We start from the raw sequence: 24,344 nt of genomic DNA, 5'->3' as shown, positions 1-24,344 counted from the left end.
CCATGAGTTTCCATCACTTTATTTGCAAAAATAGAAAACTCAGCAATATGCGACACAGCGGGGTGGAGGGGAGATGTAAACAGGGGAGGGGACAGCACCCTGACCCCCCCAGAGAAAAAGGGGAGCCAGTGGAAATCTTATTTGGCAGCTAAATACAAACTGGGGATTGGAGGAAGAAGGGAGGGGTCACAGGGGCCCTGGGCTCCCCCTCCCAAGACCCCTGGAGGAAGGGGTCAATTCCAGGGTGTAAACAAAAGCTAATAAATAAATAGAGGCTTCCTCGGGGTCAGGGTGGGATCAGCTAAGCAGTGCCCACCCCCCCTCTCCCTGGGCCAAGCTGCTCTGGGGGTCACGGGGGGAAGGCACCAGGGGGAGAGGGATCCCCTGGCCCCTCTGTAGTGTAGGAGGGTTCCTGCCCCATGGCTGAGATGGGGGGCAGGGGGAGCCCAAGGCACATGACAGGACTGGGGGAGGGGCTTGTAACTGAGGGCATAAGGTAAACTCTGGGCCCAAGCAAAGAGGTGCAGAATGGACCTGCCTCTGTCCCTTTCACCCTCTGGCCCCCCACAGAAATGCAGGGCCCGACCTGGCACGAGGACGGGGGCACAGCGGGCAGCGTGCACCCAGCAGGTGCCTTATGCAGCGTTAGGCACCAAGGACTGGGGCAAGAGGGTGGGCTCAGCCCTCCCCCTACGCCCCCCCACCTTTGGTCTCTAGTGTTCCTATTTGCTCCCAGAGGCCTAAGCACCCGGCAGAGGAAGGGGCTGTGGAATGGCAGGGTCTTCCTCCTGCCCTGGGGAGCCTGGGACCCTGGTGTCTGAGGGGCAGTGCTGAGATTTTAGAGTCCAAACTCAGGCTCACCCCTCTGCCCTCTCTCCTGGAGGGAACAGGGCAGGCTCCCAAGACTGGAGAGGGAGCCGGTTAGAGCAGGAAGGGGATGAACACGGAGGCACCCCTGGAAACTTTGGCAAAAACAAGGAGCTCAGTGGAAGGGGTGGGGAGAGGGCAGAGCAGGTCCTCCCTCAGTCACTGGCGGTGTCTGGGAGATGGTCAGTCTGCTGCCTGGAGCCCCCAACCCCTGAGACAGGGGAAGTCAGGGGCCCTGGTCAGGGTGGGGGCTGCGGCCCCCTCTGCCCTGGCCCCCAGGAACCTCATCCTTGCTGGAGGCCTTGGGGTGGGGGCCAGGCTGCGAGGAGTCGTCCTCAAACATTTCGGGGTTCTCCAGCATTTCTCGGATCAGGGGAGGCATCGGGCCCGGAATCTCCATCTTCAGGGTAATGGCCCTTTCTGCTCCTGCAATGGAGGGACAAGGAGGTTCGGGGGGGCTGAGGTACAGCCCCTAAGGCTGACACCTTAACCTTGCTGGACTGCCCTCTAGCTCCCCTCTGGGGGCTCCCAGCACCGGCCTGCCACCTCTGTCACCCTCTCCCTATTCTAGGGTTCCCGGGGACTGCTCCTCTGCCTGGAGCCTCTGCCTGTCTTCTCTGCCAAGCCTGTTGCCCATCTGTCCCATCCTTTCAGGCTGTCTCCTCAAAAATCACGTGGTGCCCAATTCCAGCCCCACTCCCTGGACCCTGGACCCCCGCCCCCATTGTCCATAGCTTGCCAGTTGTTCCTAGGGCTGTTCTTTTTTTTTTTTTTTTTTAGGTCTGTTCTTAATAACATTTATAATTAGAACTAATATTTATCAAACACTATCTTCCAGGCATCCTCCTAAACCAGTGTTGTCCAATAGAACTTTCTGTGATGAAGGAAATACCTCCTCTGTCCAGCGCAGGAGTACCTGGCTGCACAGTGTTACTGAGCACTGGAAATGTGGCTACTGCGACGGAGGAACTGAATTTGTAACTCAGTGCAGTTCTAAGCCCATTGTGTGTTAACTCGTTTCATCCTCACAGAACTTAGGAGGTAGCTGTAAGTCTAGCCCAGTTTACAAGCAGAAAAACAATAAAAGAAAAGCACTTGCCCAAGTGTCCCCACTAGCAAGTGGCTGAGCTAGGATGCGGCTGAGCTAGGATGCTCGTGTAGGCTGCCTGGTTCTCACCCACTCTGTTCTTGTCTCTGCCTGACCCAGGAGACCAGCAGCTCCGGGAAGAGAGAGGGGAGGCTCGCTCCCGACTAACCCTTGGTGCTGATGCCCCGGAGGTCAGTGATCTTCATGAGCATCCTCGGGAACATGTAGGGCTGGCTGGGCCGTCGCCGCCGGGCATAGAGCCTCAGGGCTTCCAGCAGCGGCTCCTGAAGCTTGTCCACTTTCTCAGGCTCCTCCAGGTCCATGCGGTCTGGGGGGACAAGCACAGGGGAGTGAGAGAGGAAGAGATGGGGAAGACAGTGACAAGTGGCCCTGCCCTATGGCCCTCCAGACCCCAAACTTTGACCATGAGCCCCACCCAGGACATCTCCCCTGTTCCAATCCCTTCCCCGCCTCTGGCAAGAGGTTTTCTCTGGTAAATCACTCCTGCCCAGACCTCTATGTCAGCACTGGTATCGGGGGTCTCCTCAGCTCCCCCTGGCTCTTCCCCTCTTCTTGTCCTTTGTTGCAGGCTGCCGGGGAGTCTGTACTGGAGCTGAGGAGTCTGTGGATGGGACCAAGGTCTCCCGCCAGGTGGGAGATCAATCGGGTGTAGGGTGTGGTGGGAAAGCAGTCCGAGCAAACGCCAGGGGGCGCCCCCGCACCTCCGCAGATGAGGCAGATGGCACTGAGCAGCCCTGTCTCTGTATCATCCATCTCCAGTGGCAGGAGCTGCCCAGCAAAGGCAAAGACGAGGTCTGTGAGGGGCCCGAAGCCAGCATTGTGCATCTGGGTCCGGTTCAGGGTCAGCCCGTCAGAGAAGGTCATGGTGTCCTGCTCGGGGGTGTACCTTGTGCAGATCCGCAGCATCTGGAGGTAGGCAGGGGGCAGGGTTAGTGCTGTCTCTGGGAAGGAGCGCTATGGGGACGGGGAAAAGAGGGAATGAGGTGCAGGTGGAAAGTGAGGCGGTTGGGTCCTGAAGGAGGGCCACCTGAAGCTGGCAGGGGGAGCGAGGCAGAGAGATGGAGGGTTTGAAGTTGGGGGAGGGAAGAGAAGTCAGAAGGAGGCAGGGCACCCAGAAGTCTAGGGTCAGATCTCAGGGGCAGAGATTAAGACAAAAAGAGCTTGGGTTTCGAGGAGATCTGGGGAGTCCCAGATTGGAGGGGGGAAGAGAGATAATGAAATCTCTGTGTGGACCAGCTCCTTGGTCTCATATGAGGGTCAGGCTGTGGCAGAAGACAGGCCACGGGTCTTAACTTACTAGGATGTCCAGGCAGGCAGCCTTGAGCAGAGTGATCTGGTCAGCAATGCTGAGCCCCGTAAAGCCGGGCAGCCGTTTGGCAAACTCCACAATCTTGATGATGCACTTGGTGGCTAGCTCGCTGAACTTATCCCACAGCCCCAGATCCAGCTGCACCCGGTGGTCTGCACTGGAGTTCTGCAGGAAGGTCCGGTTAGAACACAAACGAAGGCCTATCCTGGGCGCTGTCTTCTTTCTGCCAATACCCCAGGCTCTCCCTTCTGCATTCGGATGCCCTCCTTGTTTGTCAGCACCGGACCATGGCCTCCAACACAACCCCTACCCGTTCTCCAAAGTCAATGTTCCCCTGCCCTCACTGGGGCCCTGCCCACTCCTCACCGTGGTGTATTTGCCCAGCTGGCAGAGCGAGGGGAAGGTCTCCTGATGGGCTTTGCTGACCTTGGTGATGAGCTCTTCTAACTGGGGGCTCAGCTCATAGCTGTCAAGTGACCCTTCCTCCTTCACCTCTTTCTTCTTCTTGTTCCGATCATTCCGCACAGCTGGGGGGGTGGAGGTGCAAGGAGAGGATCAAGACCCTCAGAACCTCGCTCTGGGTATCCCCTCTTACCCTAACTTAATGTGCTCCGGAGCATCCCTTCCCTGGGACCCTGGGCGGGGCCTCGGTTTCCCTGTCTCCTGCACTAGCTCCCATTCCCAGGCTGGCTCTCCCCAGCCCCACCCAGGGCCTGCAGGCCCTGCTCCCTCCCCAGGCCCTTCGGCTCCATCCTGCCCTTCCTGTCACCCTGCAGGAGCTGGGGAGGGGGGGCAGGATATGCAGGCAGCAGGATATCCACTTATAGCCTTGGCAGCACAATGGTGCAGGGGAGGGGGGGCACCCCAGATCCACCTCAGGCTCAGTCCTGGGAGCAGGGGAGGGGACTGTCAAGCCCCCCTAACTTCCCCATGAAACAGGGAATGTGCACCGGTAACCCCCATTCACTCATTCAGAGGAAGGGTTAAGCTCTGAGAAGGGAGAATGGGAAGGGGTGGGGTCTCCTGGGTGAATGGAGCTAATCAAATAGGACTGGCCAGGGAGGAGGCACAGCACTCCAGGGCGGCTGGAGGCTGGACTTGCAGAGGTCAGGAAAGTGGGGGTGGCCAGTGGGAAGAGGGTGGCAACCACAGGCTAGGACAGGAGCACCCCTGCCCAGGCAGGCCTGAGGGCCTACCTTCCTTGGACATGCCGACTTCAAAGCACTTCTGTAGCCGGCAGTACTGGCAACGATTCCGGGTCACCTTGTTGATGATACAGTTTTTGTCGCGGTGACATGTGTACACCATGTTCTTCTGGATGCTGCGGCGGAAGAAGCCCTGGAGTTCGGGGTAAGGGAGGAGGGTCAGTGAAGCAGGATGTTGGGAGTACCAGCCTCTCACAGGCCTTGCAGGCCTGAGCCAATCTATTAACCACCTCTGTGCAAAGCAGCCAGTCCCTCCCACCTCAGAGGGATACCCACCCACACCCAGTGAGTCTCTGATCTCACGCAGGTAACTGGATGCCCAGTGCTCCCGCCTCCAGCACGTACACACCTTGCAGCCTTCACAAGAGCTGACCCCGTAGTGGTAGCCAGAGGACTTGTCATTGCACACGAAGCACGGCTTGTAGACCCGGGGAGGTGGAGGGGGTGAGGGCGAGCTGGGCACCATCTCCTCTGAGCTAGTGCTCTGCGTCTCCACCGCTGTGGGGAAGCAGTGATGTGAGGGTCAGGGAAGAAGGACCCCTCAGATCTCTAGGCATCCTCATCAGATACACACTGCCCCCCCCATTCCCACTTCTTCCTCTGGCTCAGCGGTGACAACACCATCGCCACCACAGTGATTTAAAGTCCCAACAACCCATCTACAGCCCCATAGTAAACACGTCCAGAAACCCCTAAACAACCACTACGACCTCCCGGTCTGGCCATCTCCCCCTACAATAATGCCCTACGGGACACTGCTCAATTCTCCAAATTCTAGGTCGAGGCCATCCCAGAAGTTAAATTCTCTGGGCCTCAGTTTCCCCAGCCACAAAGTAGGTGTGTTACGGCCCGTGGCTCTTAACTCTCTAGTCACTCCCTCTCACATCGGGTCCCTGCCGGGTAGTCTCCCTCCTACCCTTCTCCTCCTCACGAGGCCATAGATCTGGGTGTGAGGAGGCCAATTCCAGACCACCTGTGGCTAGCACCTGGCTAAATGGCCAGGAGGTTCAGGAGGCAGAACAGAACCTCGTTTTCTCTCAAGCAGTACAGGGTAGACAATCCTTGAGCTTCTCCCCCTCATATCACCCCCCAAACAATCGCCAGTGTCCTTTTCCCCAGAAACCACGGAGACAGTGGAGGAAATGGGACACAGGTATTGGGAAGGTAGGTTAGGGCACATGCAACAGCCTTATTTTACACCCAAAGAAACTGAGGCCAAGAGAGAGAAGCGACCAGCCCAGTGCCACACTGCCAGTTATGGTGGAGCCAAGGCTCTCAGGTCTTCTAACTAGATCTACGTGACCTGGCCAGGAGTTAGAGAAGTTGGGAAAGGGAGACAGGTATTTGCTCAGATTCTCAGGTCTAGAAGCTGCTGGGGGTGTAGCAAAGCAGAGAAGTCAGGCGACAGTGGGTAAACAGGGCTGATGGGGGAGGGGAGCCATCTCTGGACCCTCTCTGAGCCGTGTCTTCACTCCTAAACTTCCCCTGCAAATACCCAAACACAGCTCAAAAGAGATCTCCGCCCATGCCACGCACAGTGCGGGGGGGAGGACGCCCTCTGTTTGGGAGGCTGCTGAGTAAACCTCTTCTGGGTGTGTGGCTGATCTTCAGAAGCTTGAAAAAAATCTATAAATTATTCAACCTGTAGGACCAGTTGCCCAAACCTGGAGGGCCTAAGTTAATGCAAGAAAACCCTAAGACCCTCCCTAAGGAGCGTCCCTTGCTTGCACCCACCTCATGAACACCTTCTTCCTTCTAACCTGCCGTAGCCCACCTGGTCAGAAGTCCACCCAGGCCACCCGAAGGACAGAAGGAAGGCCCGGACGCAGGGGTTCCAGGCTAGCTCCACCCTCCCCACAGGAGGAAAGCCCTCCCCACCCCCCGGCACACACAGACACTCAATTAGCATAAGAATCCAGCTGGAGTGAGATTCCCCAATGAAAAAGGAGAGAGGAGGGGAGGAAAGGAGGGTGCCTGGAGTCTATTCAGGACTTGGTGGGAAATCCGGGGTCGGGCCCGGGGGAGGCGGTTGGTGCTGAGAGATGGGGGGTGGGCTGGAATGCCTTTCAGGATGGTCCCGGTGTCCTCTGAGGGCACATGTGCTGCCCACAGGCCAGTGCGTGGGGTGGTGCTCACTCGGCGCTGACGCCCTCCCTGCCCGCAGAGCGCTGCCTCATTTCCTCTCTTGCAAAAGGGCCTGGGTGTGGTCAGACTGGCATGGGCCACTGCCAGCCAATTATTATGAGACTGGGGGTGGCAGGGAGACAGGCCCAGGGGCAGCTTTTCTCATATGCGTGGTACTGTCACCCCTTCTCGGAACCCCTCTGGCACACTCCCGTCCCTGAACCCTAAAGCGCAGCCCAGTAGCTCTGGTCAGTCTGGGAGCAAAGGGCACAGGAAGGCTAATCGTTGTCACTCCACTGAGATTCCCTTCTCAGCCCTGGGCAGAGACCCCAGCACCGGGGGGATGCTGCTCCTGGCTAAGCAGGGGCCCCTGCAGGGGAGGAGGGGGGTGGCTCTGGGGTTTTCTCCTTTTAAAGCCCAAATTGCTGAAATTGAGGAAATTCCTGGCCAGGCTGTGCGGAGCTTCAAACAAACTCTTTATAACCGGCTGTAAACACTCCCAGCTGCGAGGCCCAGGGCCGAGAAGCCTGGACTCACAATCTGACACACACCTCCTTGGAGACACTCTCACACGTCAACAACACACTGGGCACAAAAGCAGGCACTTTACCAATGGGCTCCTATACCCCAGCGGGACCCTGGCACAAAAGAACACCCAGGCAGGCGGGCACAGAGGCACACTCACTCCAGCCACACCGTGGAGCTGGATGCACAAGTCACAAGGAGGACACACAACACCCAGCGCTCGTTTCACCGTTGCAAGCGAGAAGCTCTGCCCCCAAACACCCACGGCCTGCCAACGCAGCACCAGGACACCGACGCTGCCAGATACAAACACACCAAAGGACCTCTTTCCTTCCCTGGATTAGACACACAGGTCTAAACTACTTTCTCTCTGAAAGTGTGTGGAGCAGGCCCGAGGCCCACCAAGACCCTAGAGGCCAAAATTGTTGGTCCAAACTGAAATGCAAAAACATACTGCCAGCCAAGTCCCACAGGCTTCCCTGGGCCTGAAAAAGATGGGGTTCCTGCCCAGCCCCCGCAAAAACCCTTCCTGGGAGATTCTCTCCATCTCAGCACCCCTCCCAACATACCCCACGTCCCCATTCTATTGGGCCATGAGAGAAGGTTAAGAATTCACAAGGATTTGGTGCAAGGCAATAGTTCACACTTTCCCCGCCCTTTAAATGCTACGCTTTCATTCTTGCCCCACCCCACCTCACGGTACTGTTTGCCACCTCCCTCTTCCAGTCTCCCAGTTGTTAAATCTGAGCAGCTCTGCCCTGCAACCAAAAGACCAAAAAAAAAAAAAAAAAAAGCTGATCTCGTAAACAGCGCTGCCGAGTGCCAAGGAGCGAGGCGCGTTGGCGGGGGCTCAGTGACCCCGCGCGCGCACTCCCAGGGCGCCCGCCGCCCGCCCCTTCCCAGCGTGCCCCCCAGCCCCGCGTCCCCGGGCTCCGAGCGCCGTCCCAGGCCCGGGGAAATTCGGGGGTGTTCCAGGCTCCCCTCCCCACCCCCCCCCCACCCCCGCCAGGCACTTCAGCCCGGGCTTCAAAGCCGCCTCTCATCTGGACTTCATTTTTACTGCCTCTCAATCCCCGGCTTTTTATTACCGCTCTGGAAAGGGGTTCCAGGGCCCCAGGCCTGGCATCTCCCATTTCACAGAAAAGGGAAGGTGGATATTTGGGGACCCAGGAGTCCCGCTCCCCCCGCCGCTGCCACCTCCAGGCCACTCCTCACCGTAAGCCCAACTTTTATTGAAACTTTTCGTTTCCTACTGAAGTTGTGGGCTCGAGCCATAGGAAAAAGTGCACACAACCCTATACACATTTCCTAAAATTTCTTTTCTCAATGGGGGAGGGGGACGCCAGAACCCAGCCTGGCCCCGCTTGCGTGCACAACCCCTTACACCCCGCACGCAGCACACACAGAGGGTGCACGCTCGAACACAGCACTTTCCAAAACCGCCCCCGCAGCCACGCAGGGCACACGCCCTCCCGGCCTCAAGTCACAAACATCCCCACACGGGGCCATGCGGACCTGCCAACGCTGGCGGAGGGCGACGCTGCTTGGAGAGACCCTTACGCCCACACCCGCACCGCCTAAGCGAGGCGTTGCACACTCCAGGGATGCACACGCTCTGCAAATAATATTTTTACACTCGCGACTTCCCACATGGACTTTACGAACTCCACTCACGGTCCTGGGTGCCATAACCCTCCCGGGCCACGGACCTGCCGGCACAAACTACCAACGCACCTCGGCCTCTCCCTATCCCCGGGAACTCTGGAGGGTCACCAACCACAGGTCCTAGCTATACACCCACCATAAAAAACACACACACACTCCAAACACTACTGCACACACCCAAAGGAGTCGCTGAGGCCCCCACGTTTAAAGGGCCAGTACCTCTTTCCTACACACCCGGCCCTCACATGGAAAGGGTCAGAATCTCCGCTTGCAACCCAAGTCCACCTTTTACACACGGAACGAGAGAGCCGCTGCCTGTCCCGCACCCCGCACCCCACCCCCAATGTAGGGCTCGGGTACCTACATTGCAGACTGGCGGGTTGCGGCCAGGCAAAAGACTCGAGTCCGGCGAAACAGGAGCTGCCGGTGGCTCTGCGCAGCAAGCCGGCCCCGGGTCCGGCTGCCCCGTACAGCCGTCGCGGACCCGGGGCAAACGTTTCCATGCAGTCGTACATCGCGACCCGGCTTGGAGGGAAGCTGGGTGCTAGAAACACCGAGGACCCGCAGCCGATTCCCCCTCCTCCCCCGGCGGCGCCCCGCTCCTGGAGGGGGGGAGGGGGAGGGCTAGCATAGGGCGCCGGGCTGCATAGGGGGTAAGGGGTGGGCGGGGAAGAAGGGGATCCCCAGCAGGGGAAAGGGACTGGGCGGGGCGCAGAGCCGGGGCTGCCGCTCCAGCCGCTGTCCGCCTCACTCTGGGCGCCTCGGCGGCTAGCACTGGGGAGACGTTTTGTAAAAGCGAAGCCCGGCGGGGTGGGGGGTGGGGCTTGGAGCGCTAAGGGGGCCGGGCACCAAGATGAGCAGAGCTGGGAGTGGAAGACACGCACTCGCACCGTGGCGCGCTTGCTTGCTTAGACACACATCCGAGCATGCATTTATCTTGGCAGGCACCACGCATCTGCAAATAGGCAATAGTGCACATGCATGTCTGCACGCGCATAAAATTAGAGGTGTACACACGTTTTTGCAAACACACCTGGCTCGGGAGAACGTTTGCAAGGATTCTCTCTCCACTGCTCGGAGGCTTTGCAAGCTTTTGCACTTAGGCGCGTGCCAAGGTCGGGGATGGGGGAAAGAGTGGAGAAACCGAGCACACGCATTTCCTTTCGAGTTTCCCCTCCCCCCAGCGCTCCTTTTTTTACACAAGTCAGTACAGGCAGGGTTGTCAAGGAGGACTGGGGAGAGGAAACATGTAAGTTCCCTGCGCGCGGCACTTCTCCAGAGCCCAGGGACCTGCACTACCTCCACCCGCTCATTCCCAGGCCTGGCTCCTCCCTCTCCCTCCGCGCGCGCGCTGCAGGGCCGAACATTACATTCCTGCGGCTCGGCGCGCGCGGCCTGCTCCTTCCTTCCCGTCCTCCCACTCCCGGTCGGAGGGCCGGAGCGCGCTCCCGCCGTGAACTCTCCGGGAACCCCCCTCGGGGCGGGTGGCCGGGCGCGCTCACCTCCTCCTGACCCGGCCCCGCCCCACCCCGCCCAGGCCGTAGCCCGCGCCGCCGCGGAGCCCCCCCCCCCCGCCCCTCCTGCGCAGCCGGAGTCTACCCTTCTTAGGCCGAGGAGTGCTCCCTCCGCCGCGGCCCGGGCCGCCTCCCTCCGAGTCCCCCAAACCCCATCCTGCGGCTGACACTCCCGGAGCTCATCCAATGCCCCTTCCTCGAACCTGACTTCAGCACAAGACTCCCACCCCAAACTGCTCCCGCCGTGCCAGCTGCGCCTCGGACGACACTGCCTTCCTGAGTGCCAGCTCCCCTCCCCCAGAGTCGCTACCGTGCCAGTCGCCCCCAAGTGCCAAGTGCCTCTTCGGCAATAACTGCGCGTCTGGTCGGTAACCGTTCTCAGAGTCATTAAATACCCCCACCAGTGGCAAACTGCCCCTTCTCCCCTTCAGCGCCACACTTAGTGCCCTTCGGATCTCCGAGGGCCGCCCCACTCCTCCCTCGCGGGCCCCTTCCGGGCACTGAGTGCCCTCGACCGGCGGAGAAGGGGGTGGGGGGGGCGGGAGTTGGGCCACGTCAAGAGTTTGCCCTCGCCGAGCCGGGCCGAGTCGGGGACCCTGGCCCCGGGACAGCGCCAGCGGCGGCGACTCCCGGAAACCGCCCCCTTCCCCGCGCCCCGCCCGCCGCCCGGCCGCCCGGCCGCCCGGCGGGCCGGCCCAGCCGGCTCTGTCAGCGCCGCTCACAAGGGGAGTGCCGGGGGAGCGGGAGAGGCGCCCGGCCCGGCCCCTTCCCCCTCCCGGCGGCGGTGGCTGGGCCAGGGCGGGGCGCGCTTTTCTAAGAATCTGTTGTACCGGGTGGGGGGCGCACTGGGGTGCCGCAGGAGTGGGGCGCCAGTTTGGAAGAATAAAGAGCAGGAAGGGGTGCCAGAGTAGGCGAGGGAAGGGAAGGCAGGCGCGGAGGAGGGGCCGGGGTGGCTGCCGGGGACTGAAAGGGGCAGGGCTGGGAAGGAGGGCCTGGTTGGCGGATGGGGGGCCGCGGGGTGGCAGGGCCGACTCGGGGGACTCGTAGCCGGGATGAAGAGGGAATGCATTGCTCTTTCCAGTCCAGCCTGAGCTCCCAGTTCTTGCCCCCAACCCCAAATACCCCATTTCTGACTCCAGCCATCCCCCACAAAAAGAAAAAAGGGGTGACAGACTTCTGAATCAGAACATGGCCAGTGGCAAAAAAAAGTCAATTAAGTGCAAAGTGGGGAGTACCCCCAAAACAAGGGGAGAAGACAGCCCTGATTAGTCAACTGTAGGCTGTCAGTCCCCCCCACCCTTCCCCCTCCGAAATCTGAAAGGTCCCAATTAAGTCAGGCCTGCCTGGTTGGTAATTAGAACCAGAAGTGGCCAGGCCACAGGGAGGGGGGTTGGGAGTGGGGCACAGGAGGAGTGGGGGGAGGGCTCCAGGAAGTCATGAGTTCTCAATAGCCCCCTTTTCTCTCCACCAGATGCACCCCACTCCTCATCACCCCATCTGTGTGTGCTTCCCAGGCATTGCAGGGAGAGGGGGCCTTAGAAGGGACCAGGCATTGGGGTGTCAGGCCCACCCTAACCTCCAACCCCGACCCCCCATTCTAGACAGTCTTAGCTTTGAGGAGAAGGTAAGAGGATGGAGGAATCTAGTGCCCCCTCTTTTCCCCAAAGTCCCCCCAGCCCTTATTGCAGCAATTAGACCCATTAGCCTTCTAGCATTTCATGGGAACCAGATGTTCTCCACCAGCCTGGTGGGAGTATGAGGGGGGGCTGCTGCCTGACTCACCCCCTTCCCTGTGATCCCCACCACCAAGGCGCACCCCTCCCAGCTAGAGCCCCACAAAGTCATGGCCCCAGAGGCAAGGAGAAATGTACCCCTCCCCCACTAATGAAGCCCTTCGCACTGAATCTGGTGTGGTCACCCCTCAGAGCCTCTACCACCCTGGCAAGGATGAATTTGGCCAACAAGAGGCTGTGCGGGGAGGAACAGCTAACCCCTTCATCCCTCCTTTCCTCCCCTCCTGCCACCTTCTGGAAGGGGCTTGAGGATAACTGGCTCTGAATTCCTCAAGCTAAATTCTCCTTTTCTTCCAGAACCTTCCCTCAAAAAACTGAAGTTGGGGCATTTCACAGCAAAGGAGGCCCCACCCCAAGGGTAAGTCCTAACTTAGGAGTCCCACCTGAAGGGCAATAGGAGGGGTCTCTGGAGGAGGGGGCAGCAGTGGAGCGAAGGAATAGGGAGGTGTGAATGAGGGACGGGCCCCAAAGCAGGAGTGCTGGGCAGGATGGGGGCTGGGACCGGGGAGGGGGCCAGGAGAGGGGGGTGCAGCCTGGGCCCCAGCGGCGGCGGCTTGCCCAGCTCCCCCCGCCAGAGAGGTTTCCTGTTGCAATCAAAGCCCCGTTTGTGTCGGCCTGGAGCTGGAGCCCGAGCCTGAGCAGGAGAGACCAGGGAGGGGAGGGGAAGGAGGCAGTCGGCTGGGTTTTTTCCTGGAGGAGGCCTCGCTGCCGCCTGCTCACCACCGGTACCGCCTGCTTAACAAGGCCCTTTGCCTCTCCTGGAGTCTGGGTTCTCTCTGTGTCTGCGCCTTTCAGCCTGTGTTATTTCCCTCTCATCTCGTTTAGGTCTCTGAGTCTCTCTTTTTCAGTTTCTTTTAAGTAGAACTCTTTTTCTTCCTGTGCCAGCCTGCTCTCAGTTTCTCCATGTGACTTAGTATGGTGCAGCCTGGGCTCCTTTGCCCAGAGACACTGTCACCAAGTTCAGAGGACAAGCAGAGCTAGGTCCTCAGGACACCAGCTATCTCCTCAAGATGGGGAGGAGGGCAAGGCTTCCCTTCCCTCCCATCACACTCTGTTCCCTGCAGTCTCGATAAAACAAACATACAACTCACCAGTGTTCATAAACATGGAGATACACGAGGACACAGATAGCAGGGTTTTATGCATGTGTGTGAGCAAGCACACCCAAACCTGTGTGCGTGTGTGTACACACACACACAGAGACACACACACACCCCTCCGCTTTCCCACGCACACAGGCCTCTGCTGCCCCGGCGGCCGCAGGTGCTCCCCTTCCCGCTACCCTCCTCCACCATGAGGTTCTGAGACGCCTGCCTTAACCACTCAGGCCCCTAGAGCACCCCAACAGATGGAGCAAGGCTGCCCTTCTCAACATGGATGTCTCCAAGGTGCTAGGGACCCAGCAGTAGGATTCAGGAGCCAGCCCCAGGGAGAAGTTCCAGACTCCTTCAGGGACCACCCCCACTCCCTCCCACAGATCAGGGGAGAGAGGCTGAAGAGAGAGACCCAGACTCCAGGTGAGTGTGGCTTTGGCATCAGACTTAGGCCTCCAATCCCCCTCCATTAGATGTCCCAGCCAAAAAGGGACAGCAGGGCAGAGAAGTGAGAGAATACGCTTTCCCCCTTCAGCCACTGTCCCACTGCGGGAGGCCTCCCAGACTCCAGGATCCCCTCCTCTCCCCACTGGTCCCTCTCATTCACCACTAGGTGCTGCGTGCCCCACTCCCATGCAAGCTGTCTGGACCCAGGCCTTCCCCTCCTCCCCACTCCACTGCCCCCTCTCTGCCCAGGCCTGTCCCCCTGCTGCCAGCCGCACCCTCCCCAGCTACCTGCCCTGGTTCTGGCTCCTCCCTGGGATTTCTTCTTTCAGCCCCTCCTCCTGCAGGGCGACCTTTGGGGATGCAGCCTAGTCTGACCGCTTCCCGTACCTTGACCTCACTTTGAACCCTGACCTTGGTCTCAGTGTGTCCAGGGCACAGGGGCACATGGAGAACTTCACTGGGGACTGGCTGCCGGCTCTCGGCATTCTCCCCGCCACCACTCTCTCTACTCTGCCTCCTCACTCACGCTCCCTTAGCTGCCTCAGGAACTCTGGAAAATCAAGTCCCAAGATATTGAGTTGTACTGCCCTCTGCAAGAAGTACATTCATGTGGGGAGAGTGGTTCCCTCCCATCCCGCAGACCCTGGGACAGATTCTTGGGGTGCAAATGAGGTAGGGGAAGCCCAGCTGAGGTTTCCAGAAAGGGGGGCTTTGTGCTCTCTCGTTCACCTGCATGCCACCCAAATAACCCCTGTTGGACTACAGACAGGCCACCGGCCGGCCTCACCAAACCCCAGACACACCGTCAGCAGCCCTATGAAATACTGCCTCACTCTTCACACTGACTCTTTGTTGCAACCCTGGAATTCTGTATGTGAGCAGCGTCTCAGGGCCATGCTGTGCACACACAACTGCATATGGCCTCTCACACACGCACACACCTTCTCTAGATGAGCAAGCTCTTTCCAGCAGAGCTGCACACACACACACACACACACACACACACACACACACACACACACACACACACACACACACACACACACACACACACACACACACACACACACACACACACACACACACCCCCTCTGAGTGCTCCTAAAGGCAGGCCCCTTCTCTCCACCTCTCCCTCTCTCTCTCTCAGCTTATGGAGCTATAAAGGATGTCTTTATCTTTTGGTCTTTTCTTTTCCCTCTCCCTTTCTCTCTCTCTGGAACTGCCCCTCTCTCTATCACCTCCCCTTCTATCCAGGTGGAGGCTTCTCTGTACCAGCTCCCACACTGAGGCCAGCATCCCAGCCTTCCAGCTCATGGGCACCCACGCCTGTAATGGCCTAGCGAGGAGGAACAGCTACCAAGTGGAAGGAGAGGGGATCCAGAGGGATGAAGGGAGGCCTAAGGCTTGCTGCTGTCAGCACTCAAAGGCTTCACCCAAAGAGGGCAGGCCTGAGGGACAAGTAGGGATCTGCACAGCATGTGGGTACCGTGCCAGACCTAGAGAGAGGGGAGGAGTCCACAACCCACATGGCTGGAGGAGAGGATGCTTCTGGAACACCCCCTGCACCTCCCCGGATTACTTATGGTACAAGAGCTACCTTCTTTGCGGCTGTTTCCACCCTCCCCAGAACCAAGAGGGAAGTTTCCTGACCCTACACATCTTTGGGCACCTGGCACTAGGCTCCATTCCTCTTTTTGCAGGCTCCCCCTAATTCAGAACAATTTTACCTCTTGATCACAGAGTTGGGGTATTGGCCTCCCAGACTCCTCCACTTCACAGCCTGGCTCCCCACACCCCGCAATGCAGGCAGGCAGCAGCCTCAGACTTCACCAGACCCACCCTTGGCTGCCCATACAAAGGGGTTCTCCCTGCTAGTTGAGTCATTCGGGAGGCAACTGCAGAGCCCCAAATTTTAGGCGTGTTACTTTCCCATTCTAGTTGCACAGGAGAACTCTCATTTGCAAGCACGTCCATTGCCTCCACATCCAAACCCCCTCGAGGCTACCCCTGTCACCTCCTCCATTAGATCAAACCCCCAGCCCTGCCTGTCTTCCTAACCGGGACACCAATTTTCTCTATCATCCACCCACGAAATGCCCTCCTGTTTCCACTTGCCCTCATCCCCCAAGATCCCTGAGACTCACACAGAGAGGCCATCTCCTTGGGGAGGTCAGGCTGGCCCAAGCCCCGGAAGCTAGGACTCAGCATCTCGAAAGGTGGAGACCCCCTGAGTGCCCCTGGGAAGGCGAAGGGGAAGCCAGCCCCTGGGTAGCCAGAGCCAGGCCCCAGGGCACCAGGCGTAAAGAGTCGCTCCTTATTGGTGGCCATGGCGGCTGCAGTGTGGGAGGCTGAATCCCCTGGGGTCTGCAGTGGGCGGGGGACTTCTTCAGCCACAGCCCCCGCCCATGCCCACTGCCCTGGCCTGGGAGGCTCCGTGCCCGCCCTGCTTGGCCTGCTCACTGGGTCTCCAAGGCTCCTAAGGAGAAAGAAAGGAAAAGGAGGAATGAGAGAATGATCGCTCTGAGGTTCCAAGCCCCATGGCCCTCTCCCAGCTGGAGTCTTTTCCCTCCTTGCTGCCCTCTGCCACACAGTAGGGGAGGCAGGGCAGGTGCTGATGCAGGCTCAGAGAAACTCTCCTGGAAGGGTAACTTGAGTTTCCAAGGTGAATCACGGTCTTCAAACTCCTGGCAGAGAGGACTCCTAGGCTAAGAAGTGACCATTACACACCACCATGGGCTGGACACTAGATTTAACCCTCACATCAACCCTGTGAAGTAGGAATTACGATTCCCATTTCACAGATGAGGAAACTGAGGTTTAGGGACTAGTTTAAGGTCACATGGCTGTAAAGAGTAGAGCCAAGACTCAAACTCTCTACCATCCTGGAGAAAGCAAACATATCTGTTTTAACATTTTTGTTAAAAAATGTTACACCTCTCTGGAACACAGACTCTGGAGCCAGACTACCTGAATTGATCCCCACCACTTGCCAGCTGCAGGACCTTGGATGTATTAGTGTTACTTAATCTCTCTGGGCCTCAGTTCCCTCCTTTGTCAATTGGGAATCATAATAAGCCTCACTTCATAAGGTTATTAGGAGGCTTAAATAATTTACCATATGTAAAGTGTCTAGAATCATATAGGGCACATACTAAATGCTATAGAAATGTCTCCGGTTCTTTCTCTTTGTACCTTCTCTTCCTCCATACCTCTCTTTTAATTTGCATTTCCTTTCTTTCCACCTTCCTCAATACTCCCTCTCCCAGTTTCCCCTCCCAATTCTGTCTCTGTCTCCAATTATCCGTCCCTCCCTAACCTCTCCTCAAATCCACAGAGGTTAATGGAAGCCCCGCTGTGTCCCAGGTATGATGCTAAGAAGCTCCTCTCCCTGTCCTTAGTTTACTTTGCTTCTCCATCTCTTCTCTCTCTTTCCTGAGCCCTCTGCTTATAGGAAGCCCTCCCTACATCCTCCCCTCCCTCAAATGTAACCTGACCTCAGAGGTTTTTAACCTGAGCCCAAGGGAGGGGGAGGGGAAGGAGGGAAAGAGGAAGTGGGAATCCCAGGGCCAGGCAGGTGGTTCCTCTCCTGATGCTCTGACATGGGAAAGGTAGGCTTTCCCAGGAGCCTCAGAACTACCCACCTGTCTAGGGAGTTAGGGGCTGGGGAAGGAGAGTCACCCCAGCCTGGAGGCCTCCCCTACCAGCCAGAACCGTAATGGACTAGATGAAGAAGGACAGAGAAGGGCCGAGAGAGAGTGAAACACAGAGTCCTTGGGGTGGGCAGGCCCAGAAGTAGGTGACGGGTATTTTGCATCTCTTTCCATCAGTCTTTGCTTCTAAGATCAATATCGCTCCGTCTTTGTACCTCTGCTTTTTTTCTTCCTTCCTTTTCTATCTCTCATCTGCCTTGGCCTTCAAGCTCCTGAGGGTAAACTGGATGGAGGTTACAGGAACTCAGACCCCAAGCCACCACCCTTCACTCAGTCCCTCACTAGCCACCACCCAGCTCCCCAGCACCCTGACTCTTCAGCCCAGTGTCTCCCCAAGCCCTAAAAGTCTGAGCTATGAGCCCCCAGGATCCACCTCCTTTACCTTCCCCTATTCCCTGAAGTCCTTGTCCCAGGTTAAGCCCAGGTAGAGCCAGGCGTCCGGGCCCCTGAGGCCCCTGGGCCATAGCTCAACAGGCTGGGCCACATTCCAGGTGGATTAACCCCTCCAATGCTAAGGATGAGAAGCTACTAGAGGTCCCCCCCACCCCATCTTCCCCAGACTGGCTTAGACTGAGAACCCGGCTCTGGGCTCCAGCACTCACTATCTTTGCTTCTCACCTGCGGGTGGGAAACAGAGACCTGGGGGTGGGGCAGGAGGACTTCGAGGGTCCCAGAGAGGGATGCTCGGGCTCCTGGTCCTTACGGAGGAATGAAGCTGTGAGGGAGCCAAGCTCTCCCGGGCCTTCCTCTTATTTTGCCTCAGAGAAGGAACTTGAGAGTTGAGTGAACAGAGGAAGGGGACAGAGACGCATCCCACTTCTGAGCCTTGGTTTTCTGCCTTGGCTAGGAAGGGAAGGGGAGGGTCCTAAGTCCTGGGTAGAGGAAGGGACCAAGGAATTGAAGACAGTGGTACACAGCGTAAAAGGAAATCCTAAACTAGGGACCCAGAGGTCTTGGTACTTTGGGGGACCTGAGGAAGGGAGAATGTACTTCTTTCCTCCCAAGGTGCCACCTCAGACTGAGGGGGGCTGACCAGGGGAAAGGGGCCCTTGAGAAGTTGCTTCTCTTCGAGCTGAGGTGGAGTTGAGGGGAGGGCATGGATGAAGGGGGCTGCTGGATGGAGGCGGTGGGGGTGGGGGGGCGTCTCTCTGCCGTCCTGCCCGCTCCAGAGCCTGGAACAAAGCTGCCCTTGTCGGCTGCACTCCACCCGCTGCCCCCCTCCCCTCTGTATAAACACGACCACCTTTTTCCATGACCCCATCCCCAGCCTGGGCAGAGAACCCGGGCATCCTCTGCTCTAGCCTGGGCCCCCAGCCTGCTCCCCGGGAGGCAACAGTGGGCTGGGTTTCCCTGGCCTCGTGCCACCCTTGGGGGAGTCCAGACCCTTGAGGCTCCACCTCCCATTACCAGGTGCCTTCCCTCTACCTCACTGGCCCCAGGGAGGGGCAGTACCCAGGAGGCAGGCAGGCAAGGCCGGTGGAATGTGTGTGGGCATCAGAGGGCATGGGTAGGGTGGGGCAGAGGGGGGAACTGGAGGTGCCAGTTGGGTGGCTTTCTGAGCCAGGGGGTGGGGGTGTGCCGGGACGGGGGTGTGTGCCCTGTGCTGCCTATTAGGCTCTAAGCCACGGCGTGTGTGTACATGTGTGTGTGAGTGTGTGTTTCCCTATTTGGGATACCCAAGCTCCAGGCACCCTTCACACACTGCCTCCTGCCCCCTTCCCTGTCCTCTATTTTCTCGCCTCCAGGATATGGGACACTGCCTGTGGTCCTCAACCCCCAGTCAGCATCTGAGGAGTGATGGTAAGGGGTAAGGGCAGGAGCCTCAGACCTGAGGACTCGGACGGTAGCTGCCCTGGATGTGGGCCCTGAAGGGGCACAGTCATCTCAGGTTCTTGCCCTACGGGCCCCTCCTCGGGCTCCCTTGCCCACCACCCCACCTCACCCCCTGCCCAACCCTGCATACTCTTACTCTCTGGCCACCTGCAGAGATTCCCTCCTACAAACTGGGTCAGGTTGAGGGAACTGGGCTGTAAGTGCTAGAGACAGTGAGGCAGCGTCAGTGAGGCTCCAGGACTGGAACTCCCAGGTCCCTGCCCCAGTGTCCCTGTTCTTCCTTTGTACCATTCGGGCTCCCCTCAAGAATACTCCAGAGGAGCCCCCGACCTTGGCTGGAGGGAGCCCGGACTCACACCCAAAGTTGCGGATATGAGAGGGAATCCTGCACTGCGGTTCAAGGCAACTTCACAGACCCCTATCCCATCCATTTGTCTCTCCAAACTGCTGGACCCAGACGGCCAGAATCACTTGCCTCTGGACCTTTTCCGCGCCCTTCTGTTGTCCAAGCTGTGGCATTCCACTAGGGAAGGATCAGCGCGGACCAGAAATCCTCCCCTCGGATTCCCCAGGGAAAGCCTCAGGGGAGGCGGATGGTGGACCTTCCCCGCAGGAGGGGACCCTATCTGCCCTCACACTCCAGGCACAAACATAGGATAGAAGGCCCCTGGCTGAAGACTCTTCCCTCAAAGCTCTCCCCGACTACTCACCGCAGTGAAGGGTGGATAAAGCCCAGCCCAACCCAGCCTGTCTAAAATCTTCCCCATTCCCTTCCCACATCAGGGCTGACCCCCAAGTCGGGGCAGGAAGTCCCCCTCCACCCCTGCGGATAGCCGGACCAGCGCGGGGAGGAACTGAGCCGGCGTGGCTCCCGGCGCCCCCGCCCCCGGCCCACCTCGCCGGAGGACCCGGGCGTCCGCGGCGGCCGAGCCTGCTTCCCCGCCTGACTCACCTGGAGGGGGAGGGAGGGGGAAGGGAGGCCGCCGAGCCCCGAGGTCCCGGCGTCGGGCGGTCGCGGGGATAGAGCGTCGCAGTGGCAGGGGCTCTCGGTGATGGGGGGCTCTGGGGGGGCACAGACTCTAGGCTGGGACGGTCCCGGGGCCTCTCGGAGCCCGCCCGCCCACGTGACCGCCCCAAAATATCCGACACATTTTCTCCCAAACCGCACACTGACTCTGCAGGCGGGGACACGGAAAATATTTTCTTTCTTTTTCTCCCTCCCCACCCCCCCACATCCCTCCCAGCCTGGCTCCCTCCTCCCCCTCCCGCCCTCGCTCCTCCCTCCCCTGCCGCCTGCCCCTGCCCGGCTCCCTCCTTGGTGCCCTGGGGCTGGGGGGCGGAGGGGCGGCGGGGTGGGTGGGAGGGGGGCTGGGCGGGGCGGGCCAGGACGCCTGGGTCTCTGTCCCGCCCATTTGCTGGGCTTCCTTGGCTCCGTCCCCGGGAGGCCGGGCAAGGCTGGCAGAAGAGGTCAGTGTCCTGGGCCCATGATGCTACCCTTTCTCTCTGGCACTTTTCCCCTTCCTGCCGTTTGGGGGGACTGGTTGAGTCCTCTGGCCGGGCTGTGGTTCACGGAGGCCAGTTTCCGTACCTCTGCAGGGTAGGCAGTGGGGGGCTGTATCCACGTCCCCCCAAGGGGTGGAGTGACCGCGCAGGGATATGCCAGAGCGGATGCCACTGTCTTTACCCTTCGCTTAGCCTTCACCTGCAGGTCAAAGTAGGCTCCACTTCCGCTTGTCTACCCCAGCCTGTCCTTTGGTCCCAAGAGCAAACTGGTTGAACTAGTGGAGATTGTGCGGATGCTAAGTCCCGGGCTTCAAGACCTCTTCCCTGTCACCCTGCCTTGAGTAAGCTTGGGCTAGGGCTTCTGGGTCCCTGGCTGCCTACATTTAGGCTGGGGTGGAGGGCAAGGGGAACTGTAGCTGGGAGTGGAAGGAGCCTGGGGCTGGGTGTGAGGGGGAAAGCCCAAGTCGGGGGGGTGTGTCTGCCTTACCTAGAGCCTGGCTGCCTGCCTGCCTGCTGGATGCACCACAGATGTTGTTGACTCCAGCCGTGCGTGCGTGTGCGTGTGCGTGTGCGTGTGCGTGTGTGTGTGTGCAGGCACGCGCAACCAGTGTCAGTGTCAGGGTCTGATGGGGACATTTCTCTGACTTCAATGTGACCACCACAGACTCTCAGTCCCAGAGTAGGAACCCCGGGGCGTCAGCGTCCATTCTACTGAGGGCAGAGCAAGAGAAGAGTCCAAGCTCTATACATGGAGCTCCAACATTCCTACAGGAGCTAGGATGGGAGAGAGAAAGTGGAGAAGGGCAGCAGTAGCAGTGGGGGCTGGACTCGGCTGGAGAGATGCACCCAAGGGACCTTCCCCAGCAACAGTTCTGGGGTGGCCAGCACTGGGGACACTGAGTCTTGGTCACGTCACGTTTCCCATACCGGAATCACTTTGCTCTGTCCTCACTGCCACCCTAGGGACCAGGTAGCCTCCCTCCAGGGAAAGGGAAAGGCCACTTCTGGTAGCCAGAGTCAGGCGAAGGGGAGAGGAAAGAGGGGCCTGCTGTGGCTTTCTCAGGAGAACAGGAGCCGTTGATGGGGTGCAGACAAGGCCCTCCCTTTCACACTGGGGGTGGGAAGAGCCGGGAACAGGTACTCCAGGGTCCCGTCCCCAGGTGGCCTGGCTGCTGTTGACTTTGCTTGGTTACCCTGGGAGCAGCTCTCAGCAGTGTGAGAGGGGCGGGTGTCGGAGAGTTGGACCGAGGCGTCCAGGCTGGGGTGGGATGGCACTCAGCCTTTGTGGCAGGGATCCCCGTCAGGAGCCTGCGAAGTTAACCCCTCCTGCCCTGGTGGTGGTGGTAGCTGGCGGAAGGAGGGCGGGCCCAGCTGCGGTTCGTGAGTGTGGCCCTAATTCCCCTTCCCTCTCCCAGCACATCTGCACTTGGTTTACAGTGAATGAGTCTCCTGTCCTCATGAACCGGGTGAGAGCACCACTCCCTCCCTGGCCCCTGGCCGGGCATCCTGACACAGAACCAGACACCACCCACCCCTGGAACGCTCTCCCTGCTGGGTAGCCCTTTCTCAACTCTTCCCCTTCTCCTTCTTAGAGGGGCTCAGGGTCTGGTCCCCCAGAGCGAGAGCTCTGAGACTATGCAGCCGGGGTAGCAAACGGGGCCAGGGAAGCTAACGGGGGACAAAACTCTTGGGTAGCCTGGAAAGAGAGAGCGGGTCTGGAATTCCATCTGTCTCTGCCTTCCTCTTTGTCTTGGTTTGTCTGTCTGTCTGCCTCTGTCTTTGTCTCTGGTGGGTGTTTGTCCATCTGTCTTGGTAACTGTGGCTCCGCCCTTCTGGCAGCCTGTACGGTCCCCAGCCAACGACAGCAGCCAGGGGGCGATGCCCAGGAAGACCCGCCCTGTGCCGGCCCCTCCCCTCGGGATTGCCTCGCCTCCGCCCCCGCCTCTCCCCAGGACCCAATGACTGGGGTCTGTGGGCTGCAGCGGTTTGGAAGTCAAACCAAACAGGCAGACTGGGGAGCAGAGAAGAGGGGCATTGTGAGGGGTTCAGATTCTTCTCTCCATCTTGCATTGCCGCCTGTGCTCTGTCCAGGGATTCTCGGAGGAAGCTGGAGAAGGGGGTCTCCCACTCTGGAAACTGGTAGCGAGAGCTCCCCTCATTTCTCTTTCTCTTGGGTCATCCCCAGTTCTAGGCTTTGCTCTGTTTGCGGTTGCTTCACTTGGTCACCCTGGCAACTTGGAGAAAATGATATCTTGGGGGCCCTAGGACCAGGCTTCCTTTGCTCCCTTCATCACGAAGACCAAAAGGAGAGATTGTGAGGAGAGGAAAAGGATCCACACATCTGTCCCAGCTGCCCTGATTTACCGTATTGCCCGCCCCTAGTTTTCACCCTTGCCGGCTCCCCATCAGCATCAGGACGCTGAACAGGCAACTTCCCCATGCCCAGGCTGGTACTGGGAGGATGTCCTAGGCCATGCTCAGAGGTGGCTGGCAGATGTCTTTGGGAGGTGGGGGGAGCTATGTTACAACCCCCAAGGACATCATTACGGCACAGAAGTACCATCGGGGCTTGGAGACCAGAGGCACCCAGGGAGAGCGTGAGGAAAACATGTACAACATGTGTCTTCTTTCCCTTCCTCCCCTCCTCTCCCACCTCCTCCCCCTAGGCCTGCTCCGTGCCGAGGCTGGTGCCAGCCTTGCCCTGGGTGCTTGCTCAGTTCCACCCCTTGTATCAGGCCTGTGTTGCTGCTTGCCAGTTTGTTGGTTCTCCTGGTGAATGAGTTTGTGTGTGGAAGATACTTACCAGCCTCAGAGCTGCCCAGATCCCCACATAGAATAAGGCCTTGATTTTGAAACACAGCATTTTAGGACTGGCCTAAACAACTCTAGGAATTTCTTCCCTGAACATGCACCATTCATTAATTCAACGAATCTTCATTAAGCATCCGCTATATGCCAAGCACTGTGCTAGGCCCTGGGTATGGTCTCTGCCCTTGCGGGCTTATAGTCTGGTAGAGGAGTCAGACATGAAATAAATCACCCACAAAATTGCAAGTGACAACCAGCGTGGAGAGGTATAAGGTGCTGTGAGAATGGATAGTAGAAGAGTCTTTTCCCCCAGCCAAGGAGATTAGAAAAGAGTTTTGCGGGGGAGTGGGGAGGCAGTAGAGAGAAGGGAGGGCAGCAGAAGAGTATGTGCAAAGGCCCTGGAATCAGGGTCCTGGCTCCCAGCCACCCTGCTCCCCCAGAAAGAAGAAGGTCCCTCCTCACCTGGATTTTGATATGCTACAAGGGAGGGATGGCAAGCACCTCCTAATGGCCAAAGCAGGCCCCTGGGACACCTGGTGATCCTGCCCTGGAATGATTCCACCCATTCCTTCATCTCTTCCTCCAGAAAGGGAAACAGAGGCACAGATAGGGAGGAGGAATCCAGAGGCATAGGCCCGAGATTACATAGAGAAAACAAGGCCGCACATTGTTGGCAAATCCCTCAGGGTGAGGGATTCCTGAGTTTGCCTGGCTGGAGCCTCACCAGATAGAAAACCCTTCTACTCTGATCTGTTTGACCGTGCACCCTCCCCCTCTGGGATCCAGCCCTGACCTGTTCCACTCCCTGGAATGAGGAGCATGTCTGCTTCCACAGTTGC

At 58.8% G+C, this 24,344-nt stretch overlaps 2 protein-coding genes across 4 annotated transcripts in view; one reads left to right on the top strand and one right to left on the bottom strand.

Annotated features, from left to right (window-relative positions):
* The window catches only part of LOC117314242 (uncharacterized), a 50,516-nt gene that overhangs the window by 19,240 nt on the left and 6,932 nt on the right, over window positions 1–24,344 (top strand). Inside the window, exons 2-3 of the mRNA XM_073788591.1 lie at window positions 12,408–12,468; window positions 19,107–19,249. The gene's annotated coding sequence lies outside the window, so the exon portion shown is untranslated. The remainder of the gene's footprint in view (window positions 1–12,407; window positions 12,469–19,106; window positions 19,250–24,344) is intronic.
* On the bottom strand, window positions 4–20,351 carry RARG (retinoic acid receptor gamma). Of its 3 annotated transcripts, none has more exons than XM_033866625.2 (9): window positions 20,147–20,349; window positions 15,796–16,127; window positions 4,839–4,987; window positions 4,481–4,622; window positions 3,651–3,811; window positions 3,273–3,449; window positions 2,677–2,881; window positions 2,124–2,282; window positions 4–1,293 (listed from the first exon to the last, which is right to left on the bottom strand). In XM_033866625.2, exons 2-9 carry the CDS (start codon window positions 15,977–15,979, stop codon window positions 1,094–1,096), a joined length of 1,377 nt encoding a protein of 458 aa, XP_033722516.1. In that variant the 5' UTR covers window positions 15,980–16,127; window positions 20,147–20,349; the 3' UTR covers window positions 4–1,093. The 3 variants fall into 3 exon arrangements, with proteins under 3 accessions (XP_033722516.1, XP_033722517.1, XP_033722518.1); XM_033866627.2 differs by having other exon boundaries at window positions 1,128–1,325; window positions 20,147–20,351; XM_033866626.2 differs by lacking the exons at window positions 15,796–16,127; window positions 20,147–20,349 and adding an exon at window positions 9,168–10,209.

The sequence above is a fragment of the Tursiops truncatus genome, chromosome 11 (assembly GCF_011762595.2).
Source record: "Tursiops truncatus isolate mTurTru1 chromosome 11, mTurTru1.mat.Y, whole genome shotgun sequence".
Taxonomy (NCBI): Eukaryota; Metazoa; Chordata; class Mammalia; order Artiodactyla; family Delphinidae; genus Tursiops; species Tursiops truncatus.
Note: the sequence above shows the minus strand (reverse complement) of the source record. Positions and strands in the feature narration are given on the sequence as shown.

Coding starts and splice junctions, on each gene's coding strand:
- RARG (XM_033866625.2), bottom strand. CDS start 15,979: ATGGCCACCAATAAGGAGCGACTCTTTACGCCTGGTGCCCTGGGGCCT. Junction 4,623..4,838: donor GCTCTTGTGAAGGCTGCAAG/GTGTGTACGTGC, acceptor CCCGAACTCCAG/GGCTTCTTCCGCCGCAGCAT. Junction 2,283..2,676: donor CATCTGCCTCATCTGCGGAG/GTGCGGGGGCGC, acceptor TTGTCCCCCCAG/ACCGCATGGACCTGGAGGAG.